Source organism: Ursus americanus, chromosome 34 (assembly GCF_024610735.1).
Source record: "Ursus americanus isolate L20-20 chromosome 34, mUrsAme1.1.p, whole genome shotgun sequence".
Taxonomy (NCBI): domain Eukaryota; kingdom Metazoa; phylum Chordata; class Mammalia; order Carnivora; family Ursidae; genus Ursus; species Ursus americanus.
Window position 1 is genome coordinate 4,454,907 of NC_142160.1, and position 24,073 is coordinate 4,478,979.

Below are 24,073 nucleotides of genomic sequence, written 5' to 3' on the forward strand. Positions count from 1 at the left end.
CATGGCTCCTCCCAGCCCCCCAGAACAGCCCCAGGGTGCCTGCAGCCCTGGAGTCACACCATAGACTCTGGGAGGACCACCCAGGAGAGAAGGGGGAAGATTCTTTACCTTTGCAGAAGGGAAAACAGGTCCTGAACCTCTTCCAGTTCTTGCAGGCAATCTCTGAAAGCTAGAAACAGGAGACTGGGTCACAGCTGAAGGCGGGGGCCCAGGGGTCCTACAGGAGGCTGGGTGCAATGTCCCTTTAGGGGAGACCTTTGGGGGATTAGACTCGGGAGCCCCAAACATCAGTGTCCAGGGCCACGTGCCCTCACAGTGATGACAAGGCTCATGATGGGGATCGCTTTGTCCTTTACAAAGTGCTTCCCCATTCATGTCCTTGCTGGGGGAGAAAGGAGCGGGTCGCCTCCTCACAGAGGAGTGAAGTTGGACAACTTGTCCACAGTTGGAGCCGGAGGTCCCACCTCCCCGAAAAGGCCCTGGGACCCCTGCTCGGTACACCCGTTCCAGCCCCTTGGGGCTTCGTTCTGGCCCAGAATCTGGGAAGCGTCCAGGTTCCGCTCGTCCCCCCAGGAGTTTCCCACGCCCCCCGGGCTCCGTTTCCTGAGGGACGGGCCCTGTCCTGGAGACTGTGGGGCTGGGCCCTCGGAGCAGGGGGGACGGAGGAACTGGGGCGCTCAGGGCTGACTGGCAGGCGCTCACCTTTCAGAGTTTGGTTTTTCTTCTTGCTGCTGCTTCTCCGTCTCCGTGGCTCCACTTGAGGCTGAGATGAGAGAACACGGGGAGGCTGGGACCCCCACCCCCAGCAGCAGATGCTCGCTGCTGGTGAACAAGGTGACTTCCTACATTTCACTAAGGGGGGGCTGTGGTTTTCCTTTGTTTTACTTATTTCCTTTTCAAAATGGATAAAAGTGTTTTCAGTTTTCCTTCTTTGAAGAATGTACAGAAGGACTTTCTACATGAGAAATTTCTTTGTCACTGTTCCTCTGCTCAAGAAACACACACATTCCCGGACCTGTGGGCGCATCTGAGCTGCTTCACGTAGGACCCCGCTTCCCGAGGCCAGAGCCCCACTCCAGCCGCTGCTTGGGGCCTCCGGCTCAGCACTGCCCTCACTCAGCCCCGACAGAGGAACATTCTCTGAGACACCTGCCCCGGGAAGGTGGCTGGTGAACCTGTGCTCGGGGGCCTGACCTCTGCTAGAGATTCCGCTCTTAGCTTCTGGTAGTTTCTGGTCCTCGGCCACTGGTCACTGTGTTTGGGACGTTGTCCTGGAGCTCTCCACCACACCTGGACCCCTGGCCTGAGATCTTCGGGTAGAAATCCTTGTGCCCCTCTAACCCCTGCCTAGTCTGGCTTGTCTCTTGATGGACGGTGTTCTATTCGTTCCTATCTCAGGAGTCTCTCCAGTGATTCAGGAAAGTGGAAATAGTTATAGAAAAGAAGATAGAATCATACTCTGCTGGGTCTGGGCCAAGGGTTCCTTACCTTCCTGCTGTTTCTGTGTTTCGTCCGCGGTGGTAAGGATGCATTAGGCTGGAAGGAGAGTAATAGAAAAAAGAGCCCCAGTCCACACAGGAGGGCAAGGATGATATTAATTGCCCAGGAAGTGTGACTGGAGCTCAGCCAACCACCAGTAATGCATTTCTGAGGGAAGAGATAATTCTCCATCTCTTTCCTCTGAAAAGCGTTAGTGCCAGATCGCACTGCTGCCCTCAGGCAACTGAGCACTGGGCGTGAACTTGCGGACATAAGCCCCAGGCCCACATCACAGAGCTGTGGTCTGGTCACAAAGGACTCCTGAGGGAGGGGAAGGGGACACAAGTAGCCCGACCACAGCCCCTCCCCTGCAGCTTCATCATCCCTCCAACCTCGCGGGCCTGACACTCCTACCTTCTCACCCTGCTAGAGACAGACTTTGTCAATTGGCTATTCATCCTGCTTGGAACTCAGATAATACCTGGTTCTCTTGAGATCTCTACTTGCACGCCATCAATTTCATAGCTTTTAAAAATCTGGAGTTGTCCTTGGAATTTTGGTTAATTTTGAGGAACTTTTGCCCTCTGTCTGCAACTCCAGTCTCCCCACATAACATGTTTTTGCTTGTATCACCCTAGTACAAAGGAAACTCAAATCTCGTTTGTGCTTCTTTAGCTGTGTGTATTTTGAAAACATCTTAAGATGTTTTATTTTAGTTAATCTTCACTCTTTTCAGCTAGAGGGTCTTAGAAAATTAATGATTATTCAAAATTTATAAAGCTAAATAAGTATAAAACAAATTGAAATAGTTAAACCTCCAAAGTATGGTTTTCATACATTTCTAGCATTTTTGCTTATGAGATCAATAAAGAGTAAACTGCAGAAACACTTTCAGAACACTCTGTACAGACACACATACACACACTCACCCACATTCTTTACCAAATCCAGCATTTTCAAATCTAAGAATCAGGTTTGTTTGTGTTTTTTTTTTTTAGTTCAAAGGTTTCCTTTAGTAATTCTTGTAAGTTTATATATCTGGGAATATCTTTATTTTGCCTTCATTTTTGAAGGACAGATTTGCTAAATAGGGAATTCTGAGTTGACAATTTTTTAAAGATTTATTTATTTATTTGAGAGAGAGTGTGTGCATGTGATAGAAGCAGACCCTCTCACTGAGCATGGAGCCTGATCTGGGGCTCGATCCCAGGACCCCGAGATCATGACCTGAGCCGAAATCAAGAGTCAGATGCTCAATTGACTGAGCCACCCAGGCACCTGGACAACTTTTTCTCTCTCAGCTTTTTGACTCTTGTCATTTCAGGGCCTTTCCCCCACTGATTTCGATTAGGAGTCAGTGGTTAATCTAATGTGGTCCTCTGGTGCATGAAGAGAAGTTGTTGTTTTGCAATTTCAAAATTCCTCCTTTGTTTTCCATGGTTTGACTGTGATGTATCTAACAGCGGATCTGCTTGTTTTTACTCTAGTGCAGGTAAATATCGAATCTATAGATGAAGGTTTCCCATCAAATATGGTAAGGTTTCAGCCATTATTTCCACAAATATTCTGTCTTCCTCCCCATTTCTCCTTTCCTTCTGAGAACACTCCCTTAAGTAGATAAGAACTTCCAAACGATTCCACATTTCTCCCAGGCTTGCAGCGAACTACTACCCAAGACTCCAAGTATCTCGATATTCACGTTAGTATCTAGGAAGTAGTTTCGGTTCTGAGAATGTCTTTGATACGGAGTATTTTGCTGGTATCGTGGAAAGCTGCCTGTGTGACGATGTCATGCCCGTGCACGTGTGTTCTGACTGTGGTGGGGCTGTGCGTCAGAGCCATCACTTTGGAAAACGCTTTACCATGACCTGGTCCAGGCTGAAGAGGGTGGGCCTTTTGAAAGAGCGATTCCACTGCTAGAGCTAGAGAAACCCCGTCATTTTGTAATAGCAAAAAATGGGGACCAACCCAGTCTAATCGAGAGGAAGGTATGTGCTCAGCAATACGCCGGAGTATAGCGCTCACATTAAAATACATGAACTACAACGCAACGTCGTGAGAGTAAATTATGTAGACACACTACTGAGCAAGAAATAAAAGCGACTTGCAGAAAAATTGTACGGGATGATTCCATTTGTTCTAGTTTCAAAACTATACAAAATAAAATATGATTTAGCGATGTATTTACTTTGGTAAAAATATACAGAAAACACTGAGAATAATGAACAGGATGGATGAACGGGGGAAGGATGTAGGGACGCCTCCAAAAATGTGGATGATATTGCATCTCTTAGACAGGTTGGGATGTCTGTGGGTTTTTTTCATTATTCCTTACATCTTCTATATAATTTATAAATGTCAGCTTGTAACTTTTAAACACTAAGACACAGGGTAATGTAAACAACCCCATTGGAAATAAAATTGAACGTAACAAAACTAAAATGGCCAACAGCTTCATCAGGAAGGGAGGCAAAAAACTGATTGTAAGGAGGCTTTGTGCTCCAGAGCCGTCTTTGTTCTCAACACTTAAAGATCCCAATGTGACTTTCAGTTTTGAAGCAGTACGTTGCACTTGTTTACGACAAGCTGGATTCAACTAAGATCACTTTCTGATGGTTTCCAAACCTAAAGTAACAAAATGCAGATCTGTGGTTCTTAGCGGATGGCACTTGCTTCCTCTTGGCTGGAGATTTTCAGCAGTAAACGAAGGTCCTGGGCCGTGGCTGTCACCCCGGCTGCATTCGGACTGTGCCAGGCAGCAGGACCTGGGTCTGGCTGGCCCACGATCCAGGCTCTTGGAGCCAGGTGACCCTGACTCAACAGAAAACACATCGGACCAGACCTCACACTTGGGGATGAGCTTTTATTAAAGCAAAGAAGAGGGGGTGCGGATGTATTTGAATTTAGGCCAGTGACTTTTGGGCTAACAAGCCCTGAGCTCACCAAGTGACCAATAGAAAGGAGATCTTCATAAATAAAACATGGGGAAAAGTAAACATTTGAGATCTACAGCTGCTTTTGAAGAAATTTAGATAGGGCTTCCCTGTCTGGAGCATTTTGCTTGTTTAGTTATGAACACCAATCTACATAGTTAGGTGTAGTATGTATCTTTGTATAAGAAAAACACACCATTTCTATGTATTTATAACAGGCAGACATTCGAAATGCACTATTTTGGAGCTGACGTGACATCCTGCTCCTTACATGCTTTGTAACATCACTGACGCTCAGGGAGATGGATTCCACCCCTGTTTTCCTCTTCCTTGTGCTTCATCTGATACATTATAAAATCTGAACTGATAGAACAGTGGTGTACCATCCTACCATTTCTGTGATGAATGCCAAGGTTTGATAAATGCTTTACCAGGAAGTGCTCACTCAACAGCCCAGGTTGTAACATTGAGCACGTTCGTGCCTCTGTGTCATCTGTTCAAATCCAGAAAGGTCAGTTGAGGACCTGCCCTAACTCTGGCCCAGAGAGATGCAAGTCCCAGATTACAGAACATTCCCTGAAATAGACAAGAACTTCCAAATGATTCTGCATTTCTCCCAGGCTTGCAGTGAAATGTTGCCCAGGGAACTAACCTTCTTAATATTCATGTTCGTATCTAGAGAGTAGTTTAGTTTCCAAAATAAATATTTTTGTAAATGAAGCCAGTTCGATGAGGTCTGAAGGATTTTTGTTGTCCTTTTCACTACACAGAGGATGCTTTTGCGGCATATAATCTATATCCTTTTAGCTTCTTTGATTAATTAAGTTGCATCCACTTTGCCTCACTACCCACGATTTCCATCGACAGAGCAAACTGCACACATCGGAGGATACGGTAATGCGTTTTCAATCACCTCATCGGCTAAACTAAAAAATGATGTTGGAGAAGGAGCAGGATCACAGGTGCTCTCATATATGCTGGTGAGTTGTGAGTGGTTGTCCTCTTCTCCAGAATATTCCAGGAGGAGCTATTGAATTTTAAAAATAGGTTATTTGTATGTTTTCAGAGCACTGAAAAACTGTGGAGCACAGAAAAGGAAACCACCAACATGATGAAAGGACAACCTACCAAACGGATCCTAGGAAGGACAACCAAATGGCTACCAGGATCAGAATAGGATATGTGACGAAGGTTCAACAATTTGAGTTATTTTAGTCTTTAATCAATGAAGAAAAGAAGTGACCATCCCTCACTATATATGATATTAGGATATTTTAAAAAAAGATTTTATTTATTTATTTGAGCGAGAGAGAGAGAAAGAGAGAGCACAAGCAGGGGGAGAGGCAGAGGGAGAGTGAGAAGCAGACTCCCCTCTGAGCTGGGAGCCCGACACAGGGCTGGATCCCAGGACCTGAAGTTCATGACCTGAGCCAAAGGTGGACACTTAACCATCTGAGCCCCTTCCCCCCACGGGGAGATTTTTCTGAAATGGTACTAATTAACTTCTTGGAACCTCAGAAGACCAAGCAAGTCGAAGTGGATCTGAAGGAGGTTTTACTAGGACACTGGAACACACTGAATTTCAAGTTGATAAGACCTGTTCTATTACACCAAGGCACTTATAGATTCTGATTCCGCCATTTAAGAGAAAAGAAATGATGCATGGATCTTCCTTGACAGTGAGATATTTACTCGTATTTGTTTGAGGCAGGCGCAGGAAGTCGCCCGGGGTTCCTCTCTCAATTGATGCTTCCAGTATGATGTTTATGCTATATTCCAGGGAGTTTCCTTTAAAATGCAGGTCCATGGGCAGACTTGACACAGACTAACTCACCTGGCTCCAGTGACCCCAGCTAGAGTTACCTAGCCCGCTGGCTGGCCACATGTGTTTCCACCTGTGCAGCTGATGATATGAAAGTACATGAACTTTGTGTGCTCATGCTTTGTGTGATCATAATGATGTCTGTCCTTTTCTGGAGAACATAGAACGTAGAGCGTGAGTTTTCACAGGTCTGATGTGGAAATTGATAAATTCATGCTGTTGCTACATTCTCTCTACCCCTTTTTAAAAATGGCCAATGTGAGCCAGAAAGGGACTGAAACTAATTCCTAATCCGATTTCACTTAAAAAAAAATTATTTGGAGCAAATGCGTGCTTCTCTGGAACTCCTAGAGGTTCTTGCAACTTTATTCAACAGCAGACACCCACGGATCACCCCCAGGTGTCCCACTGATGCTAAGTGCTGACTGTCCCTTCAAGTGGCACGTAACATCAGAAATGGAAAACGGTATTTAAACTCTTCAAAGAAAGCTCTACTTTTGGATTACTGCTCTAATAAAAATGTACAACTTACGTTAACAATTCTGAGCCCTGGCCCTCTCCCTAAACAGACCAGGGTAGGTAAGTGACAGTCAGTGGCTCTGGCTCCTTAGTAGTGTCTGTAAGTAGACAGCACCTCACAGACACCATCACAGTCACAGCCAGATCGACATCCAGCCCCGATGCCAAGAAGTTCCGGAGCCCCAGACATTGCCTTAGCAACGCATTCTCTGATGCCGGGTTGATTGCTCCTGCAGTTTTCATATTCATGCCCTATGTAAAGGCATTCATTATATACCCGTGCCATAAATATTCAGAAGAAATCCAATGAGTGGGTAAGAGAAGATGTCCTTGAAAATACTTCCCAAGGGGACATTTTTTAAAGGGGACAGATTTTTTGCCCCCGGTGTTTGGCATGTTTTGGAGGATGGGTTGTTCTCTACTTTCTTCATTATTATTTCGAAAACTGAGATGTCACGATGGCTCACTGGCATTTCATTTTGTTTAATTGGGCAGGCTTTCTTATCATTCTTTTTTAAAAAAAGATTTATTTGGGAGAGAGAAATAGAACGAGCAGGGGAAAGAGCAGAGGGAGTGAGAGAGAATCTCCAACAGACTCCCTGCTAAGCGCTGGTTAGCCCTGCTAACCCTGAGATCATAACCTGAGCTGAAATCTACGGTCAGTCACTTAACCAACTGAGCCATCCAGGTGCCCCATTGTCCTCTCGTTTATGCATCAGCCTGCCATGGGTGCCCACATTTATTTCTTCGTTATGCAACTCCACCTTGCTCAATCTGACCACTCATTACCCCGATAAGGTTGGTAGTCAGAGCTCCCAATCCATCCCAGGAACAGCTGATCCCAGAGCCATGTGCCCTGTACCCGGTGTGAATTCCAACGTGAGTTGCCTTGCTTCCGAGCTTCCTAACCAGGCTCATCTCTGTGACATAATACTGTGCTAGCTTGGGGATGAGAGTCATTCTCGATAACCACAACTTTGGTTAACACTGCTATTCTTTACGCTCAGGCTTATGCGGAGTGTGTGAGGGATGGTCTAGCAACAATTCCCCAAAGGAAAGAAAAGCACGGACGAGCTCTCCAGCTGGTAGCTCTCTGCGGGAGGATCAAAGCCAGATGGGCTTGCTCAGTCTGGAGAAGCCGACCATCCTGGCTCCAGTGCCTCCTGGAGAAGCAAATCACATTCTGAGTTTTGTAGATGTGTGGTTATATGCTCCTGCTTAGTTGCAGTAGTGTATGTTTTTTATTGATTAATTTTATTCTTATTATCGCTTTTCCTACTATTTCATGTAGTTACTGGATTTTCATTTTGTTTTTTTTTTCTAGGTTTTAGCTTATAGCCTAGTCTTTTTCTATACTTTCTTTAAAGGTGCTTATTGTGAATTTACTAGAGACTTTTGTTAGAAATTTTATAATTAGTAACCAAGGCACATACCAATAATTTCTGAGTAAATATGATGCCCATCTTCCATAATTTAGTCATCATTTTCTTAATCACAAATGTTAAGTACTTTCTGTATTAGGGTTCTAGGATGTGTGTGTATTGAGAGAGCAAAAGAGAGAGAGAGACAGAGACAGACACAGAAAGAAAGAGATTTATTTTCAAGAATTTGCTCACTGTGAAAGCTGGCAAGTCTGAATTCTGCAGGTTGGTGGCAGACTGGCAACCCAGGGAACACCTGACGTGGCAGCTTGTGTCTGAACCTTGTCTGGAGGCAGAATTTCTTCTTATTGGGGGACCTCAGTCTTTTCTCTTAAGGCCTTCAACTGATTAGATGAGGCCCGTTCACATTATGGAGAGTAATCTGCTTTTCTCAAAATTTAAGTGAAAATCACATACAAAAAATACCTTCACAGCAACATCCAGACAGGTATTGGATCAACTATCTGGGTACTCTGGCCTACACAAGTTGCCACATATAATTAACTAACACAATTAACCCTTGTCAATTTAGGACCCATACATGCCTCTTCAAATCATGCTTCATCTCCAAATAGAGACAATAACAAGGTTATACTTCTGTCTAAGATGATACAACTATCCTATGTACAACTTAAAATGCACTAATACTTTCCCTAGTGGAGGATACAAAGTCCTTGGAGATGTTCCCTCTTCTCCTTGATAACCTGTAACTTCAATACTATGGTGCAAACTCCATACATCTTATGTTCGATGATAAGGGACTAAGAAGGAAGAAAATAAAGATAGAGTCAGACACACCCAAAAATACTCATAACAAAATAAGGAAGAAATATTCATAAGAATTAGAGTCCTGGAATACCTTTGTGCCTTTGATGCTCAGTTAAGCATCCCACTCTTGGTTTTGGCTCAGGTCATGCATGATCTCAGGGCTATGGGATCGAGCCCACCATTGGGCTCCATGCTCAGCATGGAGTTTGCTGGAGATTCTCTCTCTCCCTCCCTCTGCCTCTGTCTCGTCCCCCACTTGCACTCTAAATAAATAAATAAATAAATAAATAAATAAATAAATAAAATCTTAAGAAAAAAAGAATTAGAGTCCTTATTTCTGTAACCGGTCACATGGTCATAACTAGTATTATAACTACTACTTCTGCTGCTCATTCTACATTATTGCTCTCAGCAAACACCTCAGCTGGTTGTGGTTCTTTATCTGTTGCAGTGACCCAACCCTTCATTCCTGAATTGTCTGGACTGTCAGTAGTCCTGCCTGGATTGGGTTGTTGTAGTTTTTCACTGACTTTAATCACAGGGCGTGGTGGTACTAAGAGAGCCTATGGAATCTCCGGTACTACAGACATACCCTCCCTTTCCTCCACAGTGGATTAACAGTCTAATTTTTTGGTGTAGTCAGGATCATTAAACACCTTAACTTACATCTGTATGTGTTTATTCAAAGGCATGAGGAGCCCAAGGTGGCCAGGTAGCAGTTCAATGGAATCCCGGTCGTGTCTCCTGGTGGCAGCACTCGTCTCTTTGAACTGTGGTCTCTAGATCTGCAGGGCATGAGGTCACAAGGGGCGAAGATTTCCTAGTGACATCATAGGGTAATACAAGTGCCCCTCTCCTTTCTAGCTCTAGCTTCCTTGACCCATGAATCCTGACTGTGAGACAAACAGCATCATATATGGATGCATTGATTTAGAGCATACCCAGCCTCCCGGAGAACGTTACCCCAGGACAAGTTTTGCCTGCAAGTTATTGCCATCCAGCCAGCTCTGTAACTACATCTTCAAAAGGTCATTTCATTGTTCTAGCAAGTCAGTTGCTTCAGGAAGGTGGAAAACATGGTAAGACCATGAATTCCGCCATCATGGACCCATTGCTGCCCTTCGTCTACTATGAAACACATTCTTTGATCGGGGCAGCGCTGTGTGGAATACCATGCCAATGGGTAAGATGTTCCGTAAGGACAGTAGATTTAGCAGAAGCACTGTTTGCAGGGAAGGCAAATACATATCCAGAGCAAGTGTCTATTACAGTAGGAAAAAAAACAAACACTCCCTCTTCCATGATGAAAGCGGTCCAATGTAATCAACCTGCCACCAGGTAGCTGGCCGGTTGCCCTGGGGATGGTGCCACACTGGACTCTGCTGCTGGCCGACTGGGCACTCAGCAGTGGTTCCTAGCCTGGCTGGACTTGCTAAGTGGAAATACGTGTTGCTGAGCCCATGCATAATCACTCCCACCACAGCCACTTTGTTCATGAGCCTTTTGAGCAATGACAGGGGTGGCTAGGGAGAGAGGAAACAGTATCCACAGAACAAGTCATCCTAGGTACTCAATTATTAAAAGTCTCCTGTGCTGAGGTCACCCTTTGCTAAGCATTCACATGAGACATAAATATCTTCTCATTTTCTAGCCATTCAGAGAATTCCATCCATACACCTTTTCCCCAATTTCCCTTGTCCCCAATTTTCCAATCATGCTCAAGTCCTTGACCATCCAGCAAAACCATTGGCTGCAGCCCCTGAACTGGTATAAAATTGCATGTCTTGCCACTTTTCCTTTCAAGCAAAGTGAATAACTAGGTGTGCTGCTCAAAGTTCTGCCCACCGGGAGTATTTTCCTTCGTGGAAGTCCCGGAGAGGGGCTGTAGTGAGGCAGCTGTCCACTTTCAGGTGGTACCTGTATATATGCCAGGACCATCTATGATCCAGGTATGACTTTTCTCTTCCTCTGTCAACTGATTATAAGTAAGTCTCCATGAGGAGGCCATAGGCGCATAATGGGAGAGAAGGCAGCGTGTCAGGAGTGGGGAACCATGCACACTTGCAAACTTTTTTGTGTAACTTACATGCCCAGGACTGCCTGGGCCCCACCATGTATATATCAGTCCCACTGGATGACGGAATGCTGCTTTAAATGTTCTACTTTGTGGCGTGGTGGGTCAGACGACAACCACCTGATGGGTGGGTGTCATGATAGGTCATGTTCAGGTCACATTAACTGGGTAGCCCAAGGTTAAGTAACTCTCCTAAGGCCCTCTCATAGGTCATGAGCTGTTTCTCAAAAGGAGCAATTATCCAGATTGGATGGTGGGACTTGGTCCCCAAATCCTAAGGTCCTGCCCTGCAAATCACCTATAAGAACCTGCCAAAGCTCCAGATAGCAACCCTATCTGCCATCGCCACTTCAAGCACCATTGGAACTACTGGGTCTCGGGGACCCGGTGGCCGAGCAGCTCGTACAGCAGCTTGGACCTGTTGCAGAGCCTTCTGCTGTTCTGGGTCTCACTCAAAACTAGCAGCTTTTTGGGTCACTCAATAAATGGATTGGAGTAACACATCTAAATGAGGACGATTTTGCCTCCAAAAGTCAAAGAGGGTCACTAGGCATCACGCCTCTTTCACGGTTGGTTGTAGGACGGGTCAGATACAACAAGTTATCCAAGTTAGAAGGGACATCTCATCGTGCCCCACCCTAGAAATTCCTCTGAGGTCAAAGGCCTCTGAAACGTGTCTGATCTATTTCCCATCCTCTGACGCACTAATGTCTTACCAATAACTCTACGGTGTTTGCGACTTCCTGCTCACTATGGCCAATCACCAATGTAATGGGCCAGCGTGATTTCTTATGTGGAAGGGAAAGGCAGTCAAGATCCTTGGGAACTAAATCATAACACAGGGCTGGAGAGTTGATATGCCCCCGAGGTAGGACAGGGGAGGGTACTGTTGGCCTAGTAAGCTAAAAGGAAACTGCTTCTGGTGGTTTTTACTAACAGATTGGAGGGGAAAGCATTTTTCAGGTCAATAGCTGTAGACTCGATTGCAGGGGATGTGTTAATTTGTCCAAGCAATGAAACTACATCTGTGCAGGAGAATCGAGTCACCATCTGGTTAAAGTTATGAGAATCCATAGTCATTATTCGGGATCCATCTGTTTTCTGCACAGACTTAATAGGAGAGCTGAACGAGGGAGGGACTGGCTGACACCACCTCCGGAGCCCTCAAATCCTTGATGGTGGCGCTAATCTCTCAATCCCTCTAGGAACGTGCCATAACTTACGGTTTTCTACTTCCCTACGGTAGAAGCAGTTCTAGTGGCTTCCACTTGGCTTTCTCACCATAATAGTACTTACTCAATAGGCCGTAGAATTAATTCAGGGATTCTGGGTGTTGCTGAGAAAGTCTTTCCAATTATGCATTCCAGCCCTGGAAAAATAACCATAAAATAAATTTAAGAATCCACTGGGCAGACTCTGAGATCAGTCTGAGATAAATTCCATTGACTACCTGACTTCCATAAGCTTCTACTCTGAGTGGTAGACAACAGTGATGTTTTGGGTCTCCTGAAATTCATGTCAATTCAGAGCCAGTGTCCATAGTCTCTGGAAAGTCAGATTATTTTCTTTTTTGCAATGCATAGTAACACTGTGGAGGGCTGGAGGTTCCTTTGGGGACGTCTGGGTGAAGGATTAACAGTAAAATTATTGGCAATGTAGCAGTCACCCCTCCTGTTCTTCCATCCATTCAAGGGGTTTTGGGTCTGTAAACTGGCTCAAGTCTGGGAATTGACTGAGAGGCCATGACTCTCTGTTTTCAGAACTCAGGTTAAGGTTTGTTCACTTGACCGGTCATAGTATTCTTACACTCACACAGATCAAGTGTTGGACTTCCCATGTCTTTCATTTCTAGGAACACAGCAATAAAGTGGCCATGCCATGGGTCTCTGTGAGTCTCCATTCGGAATGCTGCATTGACTCTGCTGTCCATTATGGCCACCAGGTCCACATAGCTTTGGCTGTGGAGTGCCACCACTTGACCCATGCCACCCTGGAACCAATTCATTCTATTGCATTTAGGTTTCCCAATTATAACCATGGTTCCCACCATAGGGTCTGGCCCACAGTGAAGAGCAATCACAGAACCCTTCAAGGATTTGGGGCTCCACTCATAATAATTTATTTCTCACAGTCGTGGTGAAAGGTTTGGGTTCTGGTCCTTTCCAGGGTGGGTCAGAATGTCTTCAATGACAACTACACTTTCACTTCCCCAGCCCGCCACAACAGACTGAATCTTTATGTCCCCTAAAATCCATATGCTGAAATTCCAATCCCCGGTGTGACTGTCTTGGGACGAGGTCCTTGGGGAGATGATTAAATCAGGAGGGAGAACCCTCGTGAATAGGATTAAGGCTCTTAGGAAAGAAACTCCAGAGATGTACCCTCCTCCTTCTGCCATATGAGGTCACAGGGGAAAATTGGCAGTCTGAGCACGCTGGCATCCTGATTCCAGACTTCAGATCCCATGACTGTGAGAAATAAATATCTGTCGTTACTACGCCCCCATGCACGGTGCTTTGTACAGCGGTCCAAACTGGCTAAGAAACTCCCTAAGCTTTGAATCCCTGCCTTTGTGGGACACCAAGGCCAGTCTTGCGCTTTACCTATATTTAGCGGAAGCCACCTTTTGGGTTATGTTTCGGTCAACCAAAAGATCGAACAAACTGTTAGAACCCGTTCCAACCCAAAGCTGCAAAATAGATGCAGACTCTCAGCTTAGCAGGTCCGTCCTGACCAATGTGTCTTGATCCACCTCATATTCCTTCTATCCTCAACCCCCTGCCTTAAGGAGATAGAAAGCAAGGCATTGTGGGACTGCCTCCTTCAGGGTCTAACTTTTGGAATAAACATTGGCTTTCTGTAATGTTACCTTTTTTTTTTAAAAGATTTATTTATTTATTTATTAGAGAGAGAGAGACAGCCAGCGAGAGAGGGAACACAAGCAGGGGGAGTGGGAGAGGATGAAGCAGGCTCCTAGTGGAGGAGCCTGATGTGGGGCTCGATCCCGGAACGCCGGGATCATGCCCTGAGCCGAAGGCAGACGCTTAACGACTGTGCCACCCAGGCACCCCTGTAATGTTACTTTTTAATGGGACTTAACATAGGAGGTGATCTACGGGTTCAGTCTGGTTCAGAGAAGTCTAGGCTATTTGCTAGTGAGATCGATACTTGTTACACATCGTTAATTAGAATATGCCAAAAGGCTTGAATATGTTGGGTGATATTCAAATACAACTTTGAGTTTGGACTAAATGTTAATATTTATTCCCCTTTAACTCAAATATTGGTGTCAGACTTTAAATTCACCCATGCTCAAAGATCTTCCCCTAAATCAGTAACCAGAAATGGATGCTGGTTTCACCTTAAAATCCAACAATCCATCTCCTCCACGCCTCTGGCTTCACTTAACACCTATGAACAGAGCAATTGTTACAGACTCGGCCTCCACTTGGAAGCACTGATTACTTGTCAGCCATGTTAGGATTCATCAAGCACTCCAATCCCACCACGTTTGAAATTGAACCAGGATCTCACTCCTGGCATAATGTCTGATCGGTTAAGCCAGCCAGAATCCCAACAGAATCCCTGACGTCTTTGTCTCTCGAGATCCAGTCATTCTGGTCTTCTAAGGGTGGTTCAAAGTCAGCCACGTTAAGTCTTTCTCCCCTGACATCACCCAAATCCAAGTTGCCTGTTCTCCTTGAATTCGGCAGGGGACTCCTCATGGACCCACCTGCACCCACGTTTGACTGATGTCATCTACTCTCCACGTGTAGCCGGAATAGTCTTTTCAAAATGTTCATCGAATTTGTCCATCCTCTTCTTAATACATTTTAATGGCTATCCATTGTTCATGGGCTAAAGAGAAAGACCCTTAATGAAACCACAGTGAGTCTGCAGGGTAAGATATCAAACTCCACTTCTTGCATCATTCCCTAACATATATATAAGCATGTGTGTGTGTCTCTCTCTATATATACACACACCCACAAACATACGCATAACAATGTATAATTATAGAACTATAATATACGTTATACATAATGTATAATGTATATAATTATATACATAATGTAAAATTATATAAAATTATATGTATAACGTATAATTATATAACTATATATGATCATAATTTTATATAATGTATAAATATATTTAATATATTATGTATAATAATCACATATATCGATCCCACAAAGAAGTATTACATGTTATTAATTATGATGCACAGTCTAAAAATTATTAAAACCCATTATTTGCTCCTGGTCAAACTATGCAGTATAAAAACTTGAGATATATTCTGGTTCTTCTGCTCTAAACAGTCACTCAGAGTTGTGCTTCCCCCAGTTTTCGAGACTGAGACTAATTATCTAGTAAACTGGGATTTATGACAAGGCTGTGTCCCTTCAGAGAGGAGTTATTTGCTCCTTTCCGTGATAACTGTGAAGATTATATTTTTATGGAAGTAAAGTTCAGATAACATAGAATTTACTATTTTAAAGTCTATAATTTACTGGAATTTAGTTCAGTCATGATATTGTGCAACTGTTACCTTTGTGTAGATCGAAAACATTTTTACTGGCCCAAAGGAGATCCCAAACCATTAGGCAGTTACTCCCTTTTCCCTCTCCCCCTCTCCCCCTCCCAAACACAAATCTGCTTTCCGTCTCTATGGATTTGTCCTTTTTAAATATTTCATATAAATGGAAACACATAATATGTGACCTTTTGTGTCATGTACTTTGTTACCTTTTATGGCCAAATACTAGTCCATTGTATGGATAGACCACGTTTTGTTTATCCATATCCTGAAAATACTGTATGTAGGATTTCTTGTTTTCACCCCATTCAGCTTAGGCATCAGTCTCTCCTGGGCCATAGGGCATTTGAAAATCACAGCTTCCTAATTAAAAAGAAATTCAGTTACTTAAAGTAAGTTAGTCACTTTCCTCCGTAGAGAGATTAATAGAACCACCGTTCTGCAAACACCCTCCTCACAGTCTTTTCCACACCTCTCCTCACGTCTCTGTACCCTTCTCCACAAAACACTCCTCTTAATCTGTCTGTTGTGTGTCCCTAAAGAGGCTGCACCTGGTAAAACGTGTGATGGCTTGGAACACGTGCTCTTCCTCTGTGTGAAGCGTTACGTGCTGGAAATCTCGTTCTCCGTCTTCTTTCCCCTGTGCGCTCTCCATCTACCTACGCTGCTATATGTACTTCTTTCAGCTTCAGGGTTTTTCCTTGTCGGGGTGTTCCACAGCAAGCACCAGCTAAATTTTTCTCATCAGTGCACCTAATGATACGAAGTAAGTTGTTTCTAATTCCTTTCACAATAAACCAAGCCCTTTTCTGTGTCTCCTTATGGAGGAATTTAAGAGTATCTCTCAGATATATGCCCAGGAATGAGATAACTAGTCACAGGACACACTCTTTATGTCATTGAATGCTCCCCAGAGTCCTTTCCAGAATGATCTGTGATTTACACTCACACAGAAAGGCTCGAAAGGTTGTTTCCTCCCATCTTGGCCAACACATGTTATTATTACCCACCTTATTAGTCACTTTGATGGATGTGAACCAGATCTCATTGTTTCAACATACGTTTCCTGGCTTACTAGTGGATTGAGCGTCTCTTCACTAAATGGATTTTTAGTGTCTGTCTCTGGAAATTGCCCATCCATACCTTTGTGGATTTTTAGAAATAGGAACCCCCTAGCTCTATTGTTGCTGTCATCCTGGTAACTCAATTGTAAGAATTTTTGGATATGAGATGCCTGGGTGGCTCAGTTGGTGAAGTGTCTGCTTTCAGCTCAGGTCACGATCCCAGGGTCCTGGGACGGAGGCCCGCATCGGGCTCCCTGCTTAGCGGGGAGTCTGCTTCTCCCTCTCCCTCTGCTCCTCCCCCTGCTTGTGCCCTCTCTCTCTCAAATAAATAAATAAAATCTTTAAAAAAATTATTTTTGGATATGATACCCTTTACGTTGAAGTCTCTTAACACTCTGTGGGTGTTTATTGTTGATTAGAAATGCTTAATTGTCTTTAATGTTTTTGCTGTGTTTATGTTTTCCCTTTCCCTAGGTTAGCTTTATATTCTCTTCTTTCCTCTTTTGATCTTTAATCTATTTGGAGTTCAACTCTGTATCCAACAGCTGAATTAATAAACAAACATGGGAGAAGGAGCAAATCACCCTTACAGAAAAATTCCAATTAGTGAATGCAGACAGAATGAGGGAAATAGAAAATCACCATTAGACCACCACAGTGATATTGCTGCAGGCAATATCCATGGATGAATGCCAAATATTTATTATTTACTATGATGGTTTTAACATATGTCCACAAATTATTTTTCTCTTTCCAAGAGGTGAAGCTTAATTCCCCTTCTGTTGAGTGTGGGCTAGAATTAATGACTCATTTCTAATAAACAGTGAATAGAAGGGGAAAAATAGTGACTCTACAGTGGAGAAACCAGACAGGCACCAAAGGGATAAAGGTTAATGTCACCAGTAATAGGTCATGTGACTGATCTAATATAATGACAGAAGCACATCACCTCTGTGGTATCCTTCCAAAAATCTATACCTCTCCAGATCTTCCCAGAAATCCCATCTTCTCATGGGAAAACACTAGACAAATCCAAACCAAAGGGCATTTTATGAAATACCCACCCTGGGCTCTTTGAAAGCATCAGGACCAACAAGGACAGATTGATCAACTATCTCATTGGAGAAAACCTAAGGAAACACAGTGATTAAACACAATGTGGATTTTTGGGAGACCAGGGGAAAAGCTAGTTAAATTCCAGTCAAGTCTGCAGCTTGACTGATAATAAGGTATCAATGTTAACTTCTTAGTATTGATAAATTTACAAAGATTATGTTAGATAGCATTATGGGAAACTGAGTGAAGACCATAGGGGAACTCTATGCTCTTTGCAAATTTTCTGCCAAACTAAATAAAAAGTAAAATTCATTTTAAAATAAAATAAAAAAAAAAACCCACAAACACCTTACAAATAGTATAAAAAACAGGAGGGAATAATTTCTTAAGCAATGTGGTGTAGAACGCATTTTTATCACTGACAAATTTGACTACATAATAGTCTCTCCATAAAAACATCAGTGCAAAAACTAAACTATAATTAAAACTAAGAGTTAAAGAGCAAACAGGGGGTCCTACAATGCCACACACAGAAAGGGACCCTGGATGCCCAGCGTCCTGGACACTGGGCACACCCACAGGTAGAGCGGTATTTTCGGTGATCTTGAAACAATTTTACTCCAAAATCTGCTGTAAGTGTATCTCTGTTTTAAGCTGTTCCTGGGTGCTGTGTGGGTGGGGTGCTGGGTGGGGTGTTCCTGGGTGCTGGGTGGGTGGGGTGCAAGTCTCCTAAATGAAAGGACATTCCTCAGGTGACATCCGGTCCCAGCACCTGTCTACTGCTTCCTCGTTAGTCCATTTCTTATAAATCCATATGAAATCCATCTCTTCTGCGCTCTGGTGGCCTCCAACCACATTCTTTAACTCATCTCGGTATTGCTAGTTTCCTCAGTCCATCCGAAGCATTGCTAAACAAGCAAGCAAACAAACAGAAACAGCCTTTCGCCCTACAAAGGCTTGATTAGCTTATTTCCCTGGTCCAAGCACTGCAGAGCTCCCAGCCCCGGAGGAGGCCGGCCTCGATGCCTGTCCCTGGGGTCCAGCCTGGTTTGCAAAGTCGCCAAAGAGACCCACAGTGGGGAGGAAAGAGGCCACGCTTATATCAAACTTGTATGCAATTTTAAAAAATTCTTTCTTTTCTCTCTCTCTCTTTTTTTAATTCCTTTAGAAAGGTTCAAAGGATTTTCTAAGGGGACCAGGTCCAAAGGAATTTAAGACTCCCCTGGTTGAGCCCACTCATTACTCCCATTAAAGCTTGTCTGTTAAGTATTACTTCAGACAGTTACAAGTGTAGGTGCCTGAGGGCAAGCGAGGGCACCAGCAGAAGCCCGCGCTGCAGTGTGAACGTGGGCTTGAGAAACTGGATGCGGATGGGAGGGCATCTTGGGAATCGGGTGTCAGTGGGTGGATGAGGTCTGAACAGTTAGCAAAGAACTGGAACATCAGAGCATTTTTATAACACGCCCAATATTGTAGACCTTCCCCGTGCACTGGGAGTGTTCCCCAAAGAGTCACCAGAATAGGGGCAGGGCAAAAAGTGCGGTGAAATGCAGGGAGTCCATGACGACGTACCGTTAAGGAGTGACCCATCTACTTATGCATGTGAGAGGCCACCGTGATGACGGTGCACAGAACGGGTTCTGTTCCCTTCCTCTGTTCCCTTCTTGCTTCTCTACATTTTCCATCAGTGATTTTCAGATTGAGTCCCGCAGCCACCGGCTCCCTGCAGTTTTGCTCGGGGTTGCGTTGGCCATGGAGGTAACAGAGGGAAGGCTTGAGCAGAACCCCAACGTTTCACCAGTGATTCAATTAGAGAAACTCCCCATTCATCTCTGGCTGTACTGAGCTTTGCTAAGAGTTGCACCCTAAAAGCACAGGTGGAATCCCCTGCCCAGGCTGGCCCCGTCTCTGCTCTCCTGTTACAGATGTGTGCTGATCCCAAGGGTGAAAGATAACATTTCGGCTGTAGAGAATGTTTTCTAACTCTTCTCTAGAACTGATCTCATTTAGGGATGAGATGAAGGTGCGAACCTGGAAGCAGGAGGTGAGTGAAATGATTCTAGGGTCCTTCCCAACTTTACGAGTCTGTAGCTTAAGTGGTGGCTTCGTGCTGAGTTCCTTTTCTCTCTGCACAAGTGAGTTCTTAATTCTCAGGAATGGAATTCTCCAGGGTGGAAGGTAATGACCTCATTCTTTCAAGGAGCCGGCGCGATCACGTTATTCGTTTGTAACAGAGCTAGGATCCTTTGTTAAAGTTTATGGTCCTTTTGGTTACTTCCACACCCTGGTTGATTTTCCCAGGTAACGTGTAACCGTGAAGAGTGAGCATTAGTTAACTGCAGACTTTATGGTGTGATGCCCTATGGGATTTGACAAAGGTGTACAGTCACATATCCCCTAGCAAAGGCATGACACTCGACGGTTCCTTTTTCGCAAAACTCCCATCATGCTTTGCTTCTGTCACGGTACCCTCCTGACACCTGCAAGGCTGGACGCTAACTGATCTGTGCTCCATCCCTATTGCTTTCCCAGTTTCAGAATGTTGACAGATGGAATCATAGACTAGAGAGCCTTTCGGGCCTGGCCTTTTCACAGAAATGCATTTTAGAGTCGTCCACGTTGTCGCCTGAATCAAGGAGTTCCTTCTGTTAATGAGTCGTGTTCCACTGTATGGCTGTACCACAGTTTGTGAATTCACTCCCCTGTTGAAGACTTCTGGACTGCTTTCACTTTGTCATGGCTATGGAAGAAGCTGGATTTATAACCCTGGACACCGGTAACCTTTATGAACTCACAAAATGAAACCAGCAAAGGAATTTATTTATCCCCTAAGCACCCCACTTTCCCAACTGGCCTTCCTGGTCACCAGCAGTCTTTGAAGGAAGGAAGATAAAGGGAAATGTGCCTTGACCCACCTTGCTTTCTTATGCCCAAAGAAAAGAGCCAATGGTCCTGGAAAGCCTAAGAGAGAGAGAGAGAGAGAGAGAGAGAGAGAGAGAGAGAGAGAGAGAGAGGAGATGGCAAAAATCGCTCCTTGCTCATGCAATGAAAGCCATAGCAAAATGTGAAGGTTGAATTCTCCTTCATGAAGGGAAGAAAAGTGCTCAGAGGGTAGAGACACATAGAAAATTCAGACTTCGAGGTGATTGAATCAACTGGGCTTTGCTGGGCTTCTCCCTTCTGGAACAACTGCCATAAAAAAAAAAAGTTCCTCGACTCAGCAAATTGTCACAAGCTGTCCCGCACGTTAGCTCTGGTTAGATTTTCTTGAGACAAGTGTAGATAGAGGGTAATGAGAAATAAAATGTTAAATAACATAGGTAAAAAAGCAATAATGTAAGACAACAGAGGGTAATTGCATATAGGACCTTGAACTGGGAAAGTAATCTAAGTTCTTAACTCATGTATTCTGGTATAATTTAATAAAAGGATGAGAAGTCTTCAGAAAGTTATAGCGAACTGAGATACTGCAAATTAAATATAAATTGGAAATGTGAGCACGTTTATCCACAGGATATTCCACATTACATGAGTAAATCCTAAGAGTGGATGTTTGATTTTGAAAATTAAAAAGACTGTTTCCTACCTAATGTGGTCACCTGGCCTTCAGAAACACAGGACTGTTCCACGTCCTGGGTGTGGCATCCGCTCGCTGAAATCTTCCTGACCCAAACGAAATTTTCCCCAAATCTCTTCCTCCTCCAGTGTTCCTGGCGGAGGCTGCTGGCCCAGCCTCCCGGTTCCCTGCATCGAATCCCCAGGGCTGCCTTCACCCTCTCCCCTCTGGTGGTCCTGCCTTCTGCGCCTTACACCCATCCCGCCACACTTGGGTCCTTACCACACTTGGCCGAGAGATGTGTGAGCCACATTTCCATCATGTGTCCATTTAGTTTGAAAGCCTCCTCTGGCTCCCTATTACCTAGACGGTGAAGCCGAGCGTCTCTGCCGTGCAAGGCCCTCCCCACTGCAATCCCAGACACTCCCCAAAAGTACATGCACCCCGCACTCCAGGCAAATCAGTCATCAACGCTCATCAGAAGTTGTTGAGAGTCACTGCAAACCCCTCTCCTTCCTGTGCCCCTTTCTGTGACTGGGCAGACCCGCTGCTTAGAATTGCTTTTCCTGTCTGCCCATGTTCAAACCCTCCACATGCTTTGTGATAAAGGTCATTGCTTTAGACTGCAGGAAGGAAGGCTGAACAGTGTGAATGAAAGCACAGGCACCATCTGGGGTCCCTGCCTACAGAAATTCAGACGGTGTACCTGTCTCCCTCAGTGGCTCTGTGGGATCCTGCCTGCCCTGCAGGACCACGCCACTGTGGGCAAGGCCCTGGGTGAGAAACAAGGGGACACAGAGGACAGGTGCACAGGTGTTTACATGAAACCTTAATCGCGTATAGAGATTGACCACTTGGCCACAGACAATACAGTTAAGGGGCTCATTTAAATTGTTCTGTAATACCAGACCGCATCCTGACAATCTCAAGCAAGAGCACGTTCTGCGCTCCAGGCCCAGCTGCCTTGTTCTCGCCAGTCCCCCTGGTTGCCGGATCTCCTTTCTTTTCCCGTCCTGATTCTCCATGAGGAGCGCGTACCACTTTCTGCACGCGTGCTTCACCCCCGCGCTAGACGGGAGGGCTCGTGAAGAACTGGACGGGCACATGCAGATCAACTTGTCTGAAATAAAGCCTGGACTGAGCCTCAGGTGCTCTGAGACAGTGTCCCAGCAGCTGCGGGCCTGCCATCCTCCCCTCCTTGCGTCCTGACCAGATGACTCGGCCGCCTTGGACTGGCCGCTCAGCTGCCTCGCTCCATCTGGAATGCAGCCACCGCAGGCGATCCTTCCCCAATCGTCAGAGTATCGTCCCCAAGCCGTTTTCACTAACAACGCTTCTGACCCCAAATGTAAGGGCGTTTTCCACACCAATGATCCAGTCTCTGATTCTCTGACACCAACTGGGTGTTGAACAACTCAGGTCACTTCTGACGTGAACTAACCCCGACTTAGGGCAGACCCCACAGTCCCACAAGACCGCCCCCCACTTCGGAAACCAGTCATAAGTCCTGCACCATTCATACTTCTGCTGGACCAGCTACAGACTGGGGATTCCCTGACCTCGGGTTTGATAATTTGCGAGAATGGCTCACAGAACTCAGGAAAGTGCTTTACTTACCATTACCATTTATTAGAAAGGCTACGAGTTCGGAACAGCCAGATGGACGAGAGGCATAGGGCAAGCCCTGTGGAGAGAGACAGGGCACTCCCATGCTCTCTTGGGGCTCACCACCCTCCCAGCACTGCCATGTGCTCACCAACCTAGAAGGTCTCCGAGCCCCTCCAATTAGGAATTTTTAGGGAGGTTTCATTACATAGGCACAACTGATTAATTTATTGGTCATGGGTGATTAACTCAACCTCTAGCCCCTTTCCCCTCCCTGGAAGTCAGGGCGGGGGGCTGGAAGTTCCAGCCCTCTAACCACATAGGTGGCCCCCTTGGCCGTCAGCCCTCATCTTGGAGCCACCAGCTATGCTACTGGAAAGCAAAAGCTACTGTCATTACTCTGAAGGTTCCAAGGGTCTTCGGAGCTGTGTGCCAGGAAACAGGGACAAAGGCCAAGTGTATGTTCCCCATGTTTTATCGCAGTTGCTCTGCTCAAAGCCTCCCATGGTGCCCCATCTACTCGGAGTAAAAGCCAGAGTTGCCCAGTGGCCGACAAGGTCCAATATGACCCGGGCCCGCTCGGATCTCACCTCCTGCCATCTTCCCCTCCCTCGCTCTTTAGCCACTACCAGCTGCTGCTCCTCACACAGCTGACACACCCCCACCTTAGGGCCTTTGCACCTGCTCTCCTCTCTGCCTGCAGCAAGCTTCCCAGATGTGCAAGCGGCCTCCCTCAGCACCTTGGGATCTCTGCTCAAGCATCCCTTTGTCGAGGGGGCTTCCTTGGCAGGAAACAGCTGCCTTCTCCAGGCACTCCCTCCCCCTCCTCTATGCTTCTCCCTCCTGCTCACCATTTCTGACACCTTGTTATTCATTGCCCGTCTCCCCTCTGCTCCCAGCACTGGAAATCCTGAGAAGACCCCTCTGCTGGGCTCTGGGTCTCCCATCCTCTTGCATTTAGTGGTTCTTCCCCCCATCTTGTCTAGCGAGAGCACCCCCGGCGTGGGCTGGGTGGGTGTCTGTGAGCGTCTGTGCTGCAGAGGAGGGAGGGAAGGAAGGAGCAGGGCTGTCTGGGCGCAGCCCACGGTCACTAGCTCCCCATGTGCAAGTTGGCCGGTATCCAGTGATGTGTGGTGGGTCTGAGAGAGGACCCCCAGATCTCCTGACTCCCAGTCCCATTCAGTAGATGTGGCCTTCAAAGGCTTTCCTGGATCAATGTTCATATCCCGACCTTAA

At 45.4% G+C, this 24,073-nt stretch overlaps 1 protein-coding gene across 4 annotated transcripts in view; it reads right to left on the reverse strand.

Moving 5' to 3' along the window:
• LOC123776429 (spermatogenesis-associated protein 31A6-like) overlaps nucleotides 1-24,073 on the reverse strand; it is a 36,182-nt gene that overhangs the window by 5,046 nt on the left and 7,063 nt on the right. Inside the window, exons 2-5 of one of the 4 annotated variants that reach the window (XR_015722869.1) lie at nucleotides 12,313-12,385; nucleotides 9,609-9,727; nucleotides 1,489-1,536; nucleotides 724-763 (exon numbers count right to left, since the gene is read on the reverse strand). Coding sequence is in view for 1 of the 4 variants with exons in the window: in XM_087858748.1 (XP_087714874.1) it covers nucleotides 109-169; nucleotides 703-763; nucleotides 1,489-1,671 (305 nt within the window). In the remaining 3 variants the exon portion in view is untranslated. Of the gene's footprint in view, nucleotides 1-108; nucleotides 170-702; nucleotides 764-1,488; nucleotides 1,672-9,608; nucleotides 9,728-12,312; nucleotides 12,386-14,762; nucleotides 14,875-15,765; nucleotides 15,920-24,073 lie in introns of those variants that run through there. The other 3 variants (XM_087858748.1, XR_015722870.1, XR_015722871.1) reach the window with 3 other exon arrangements.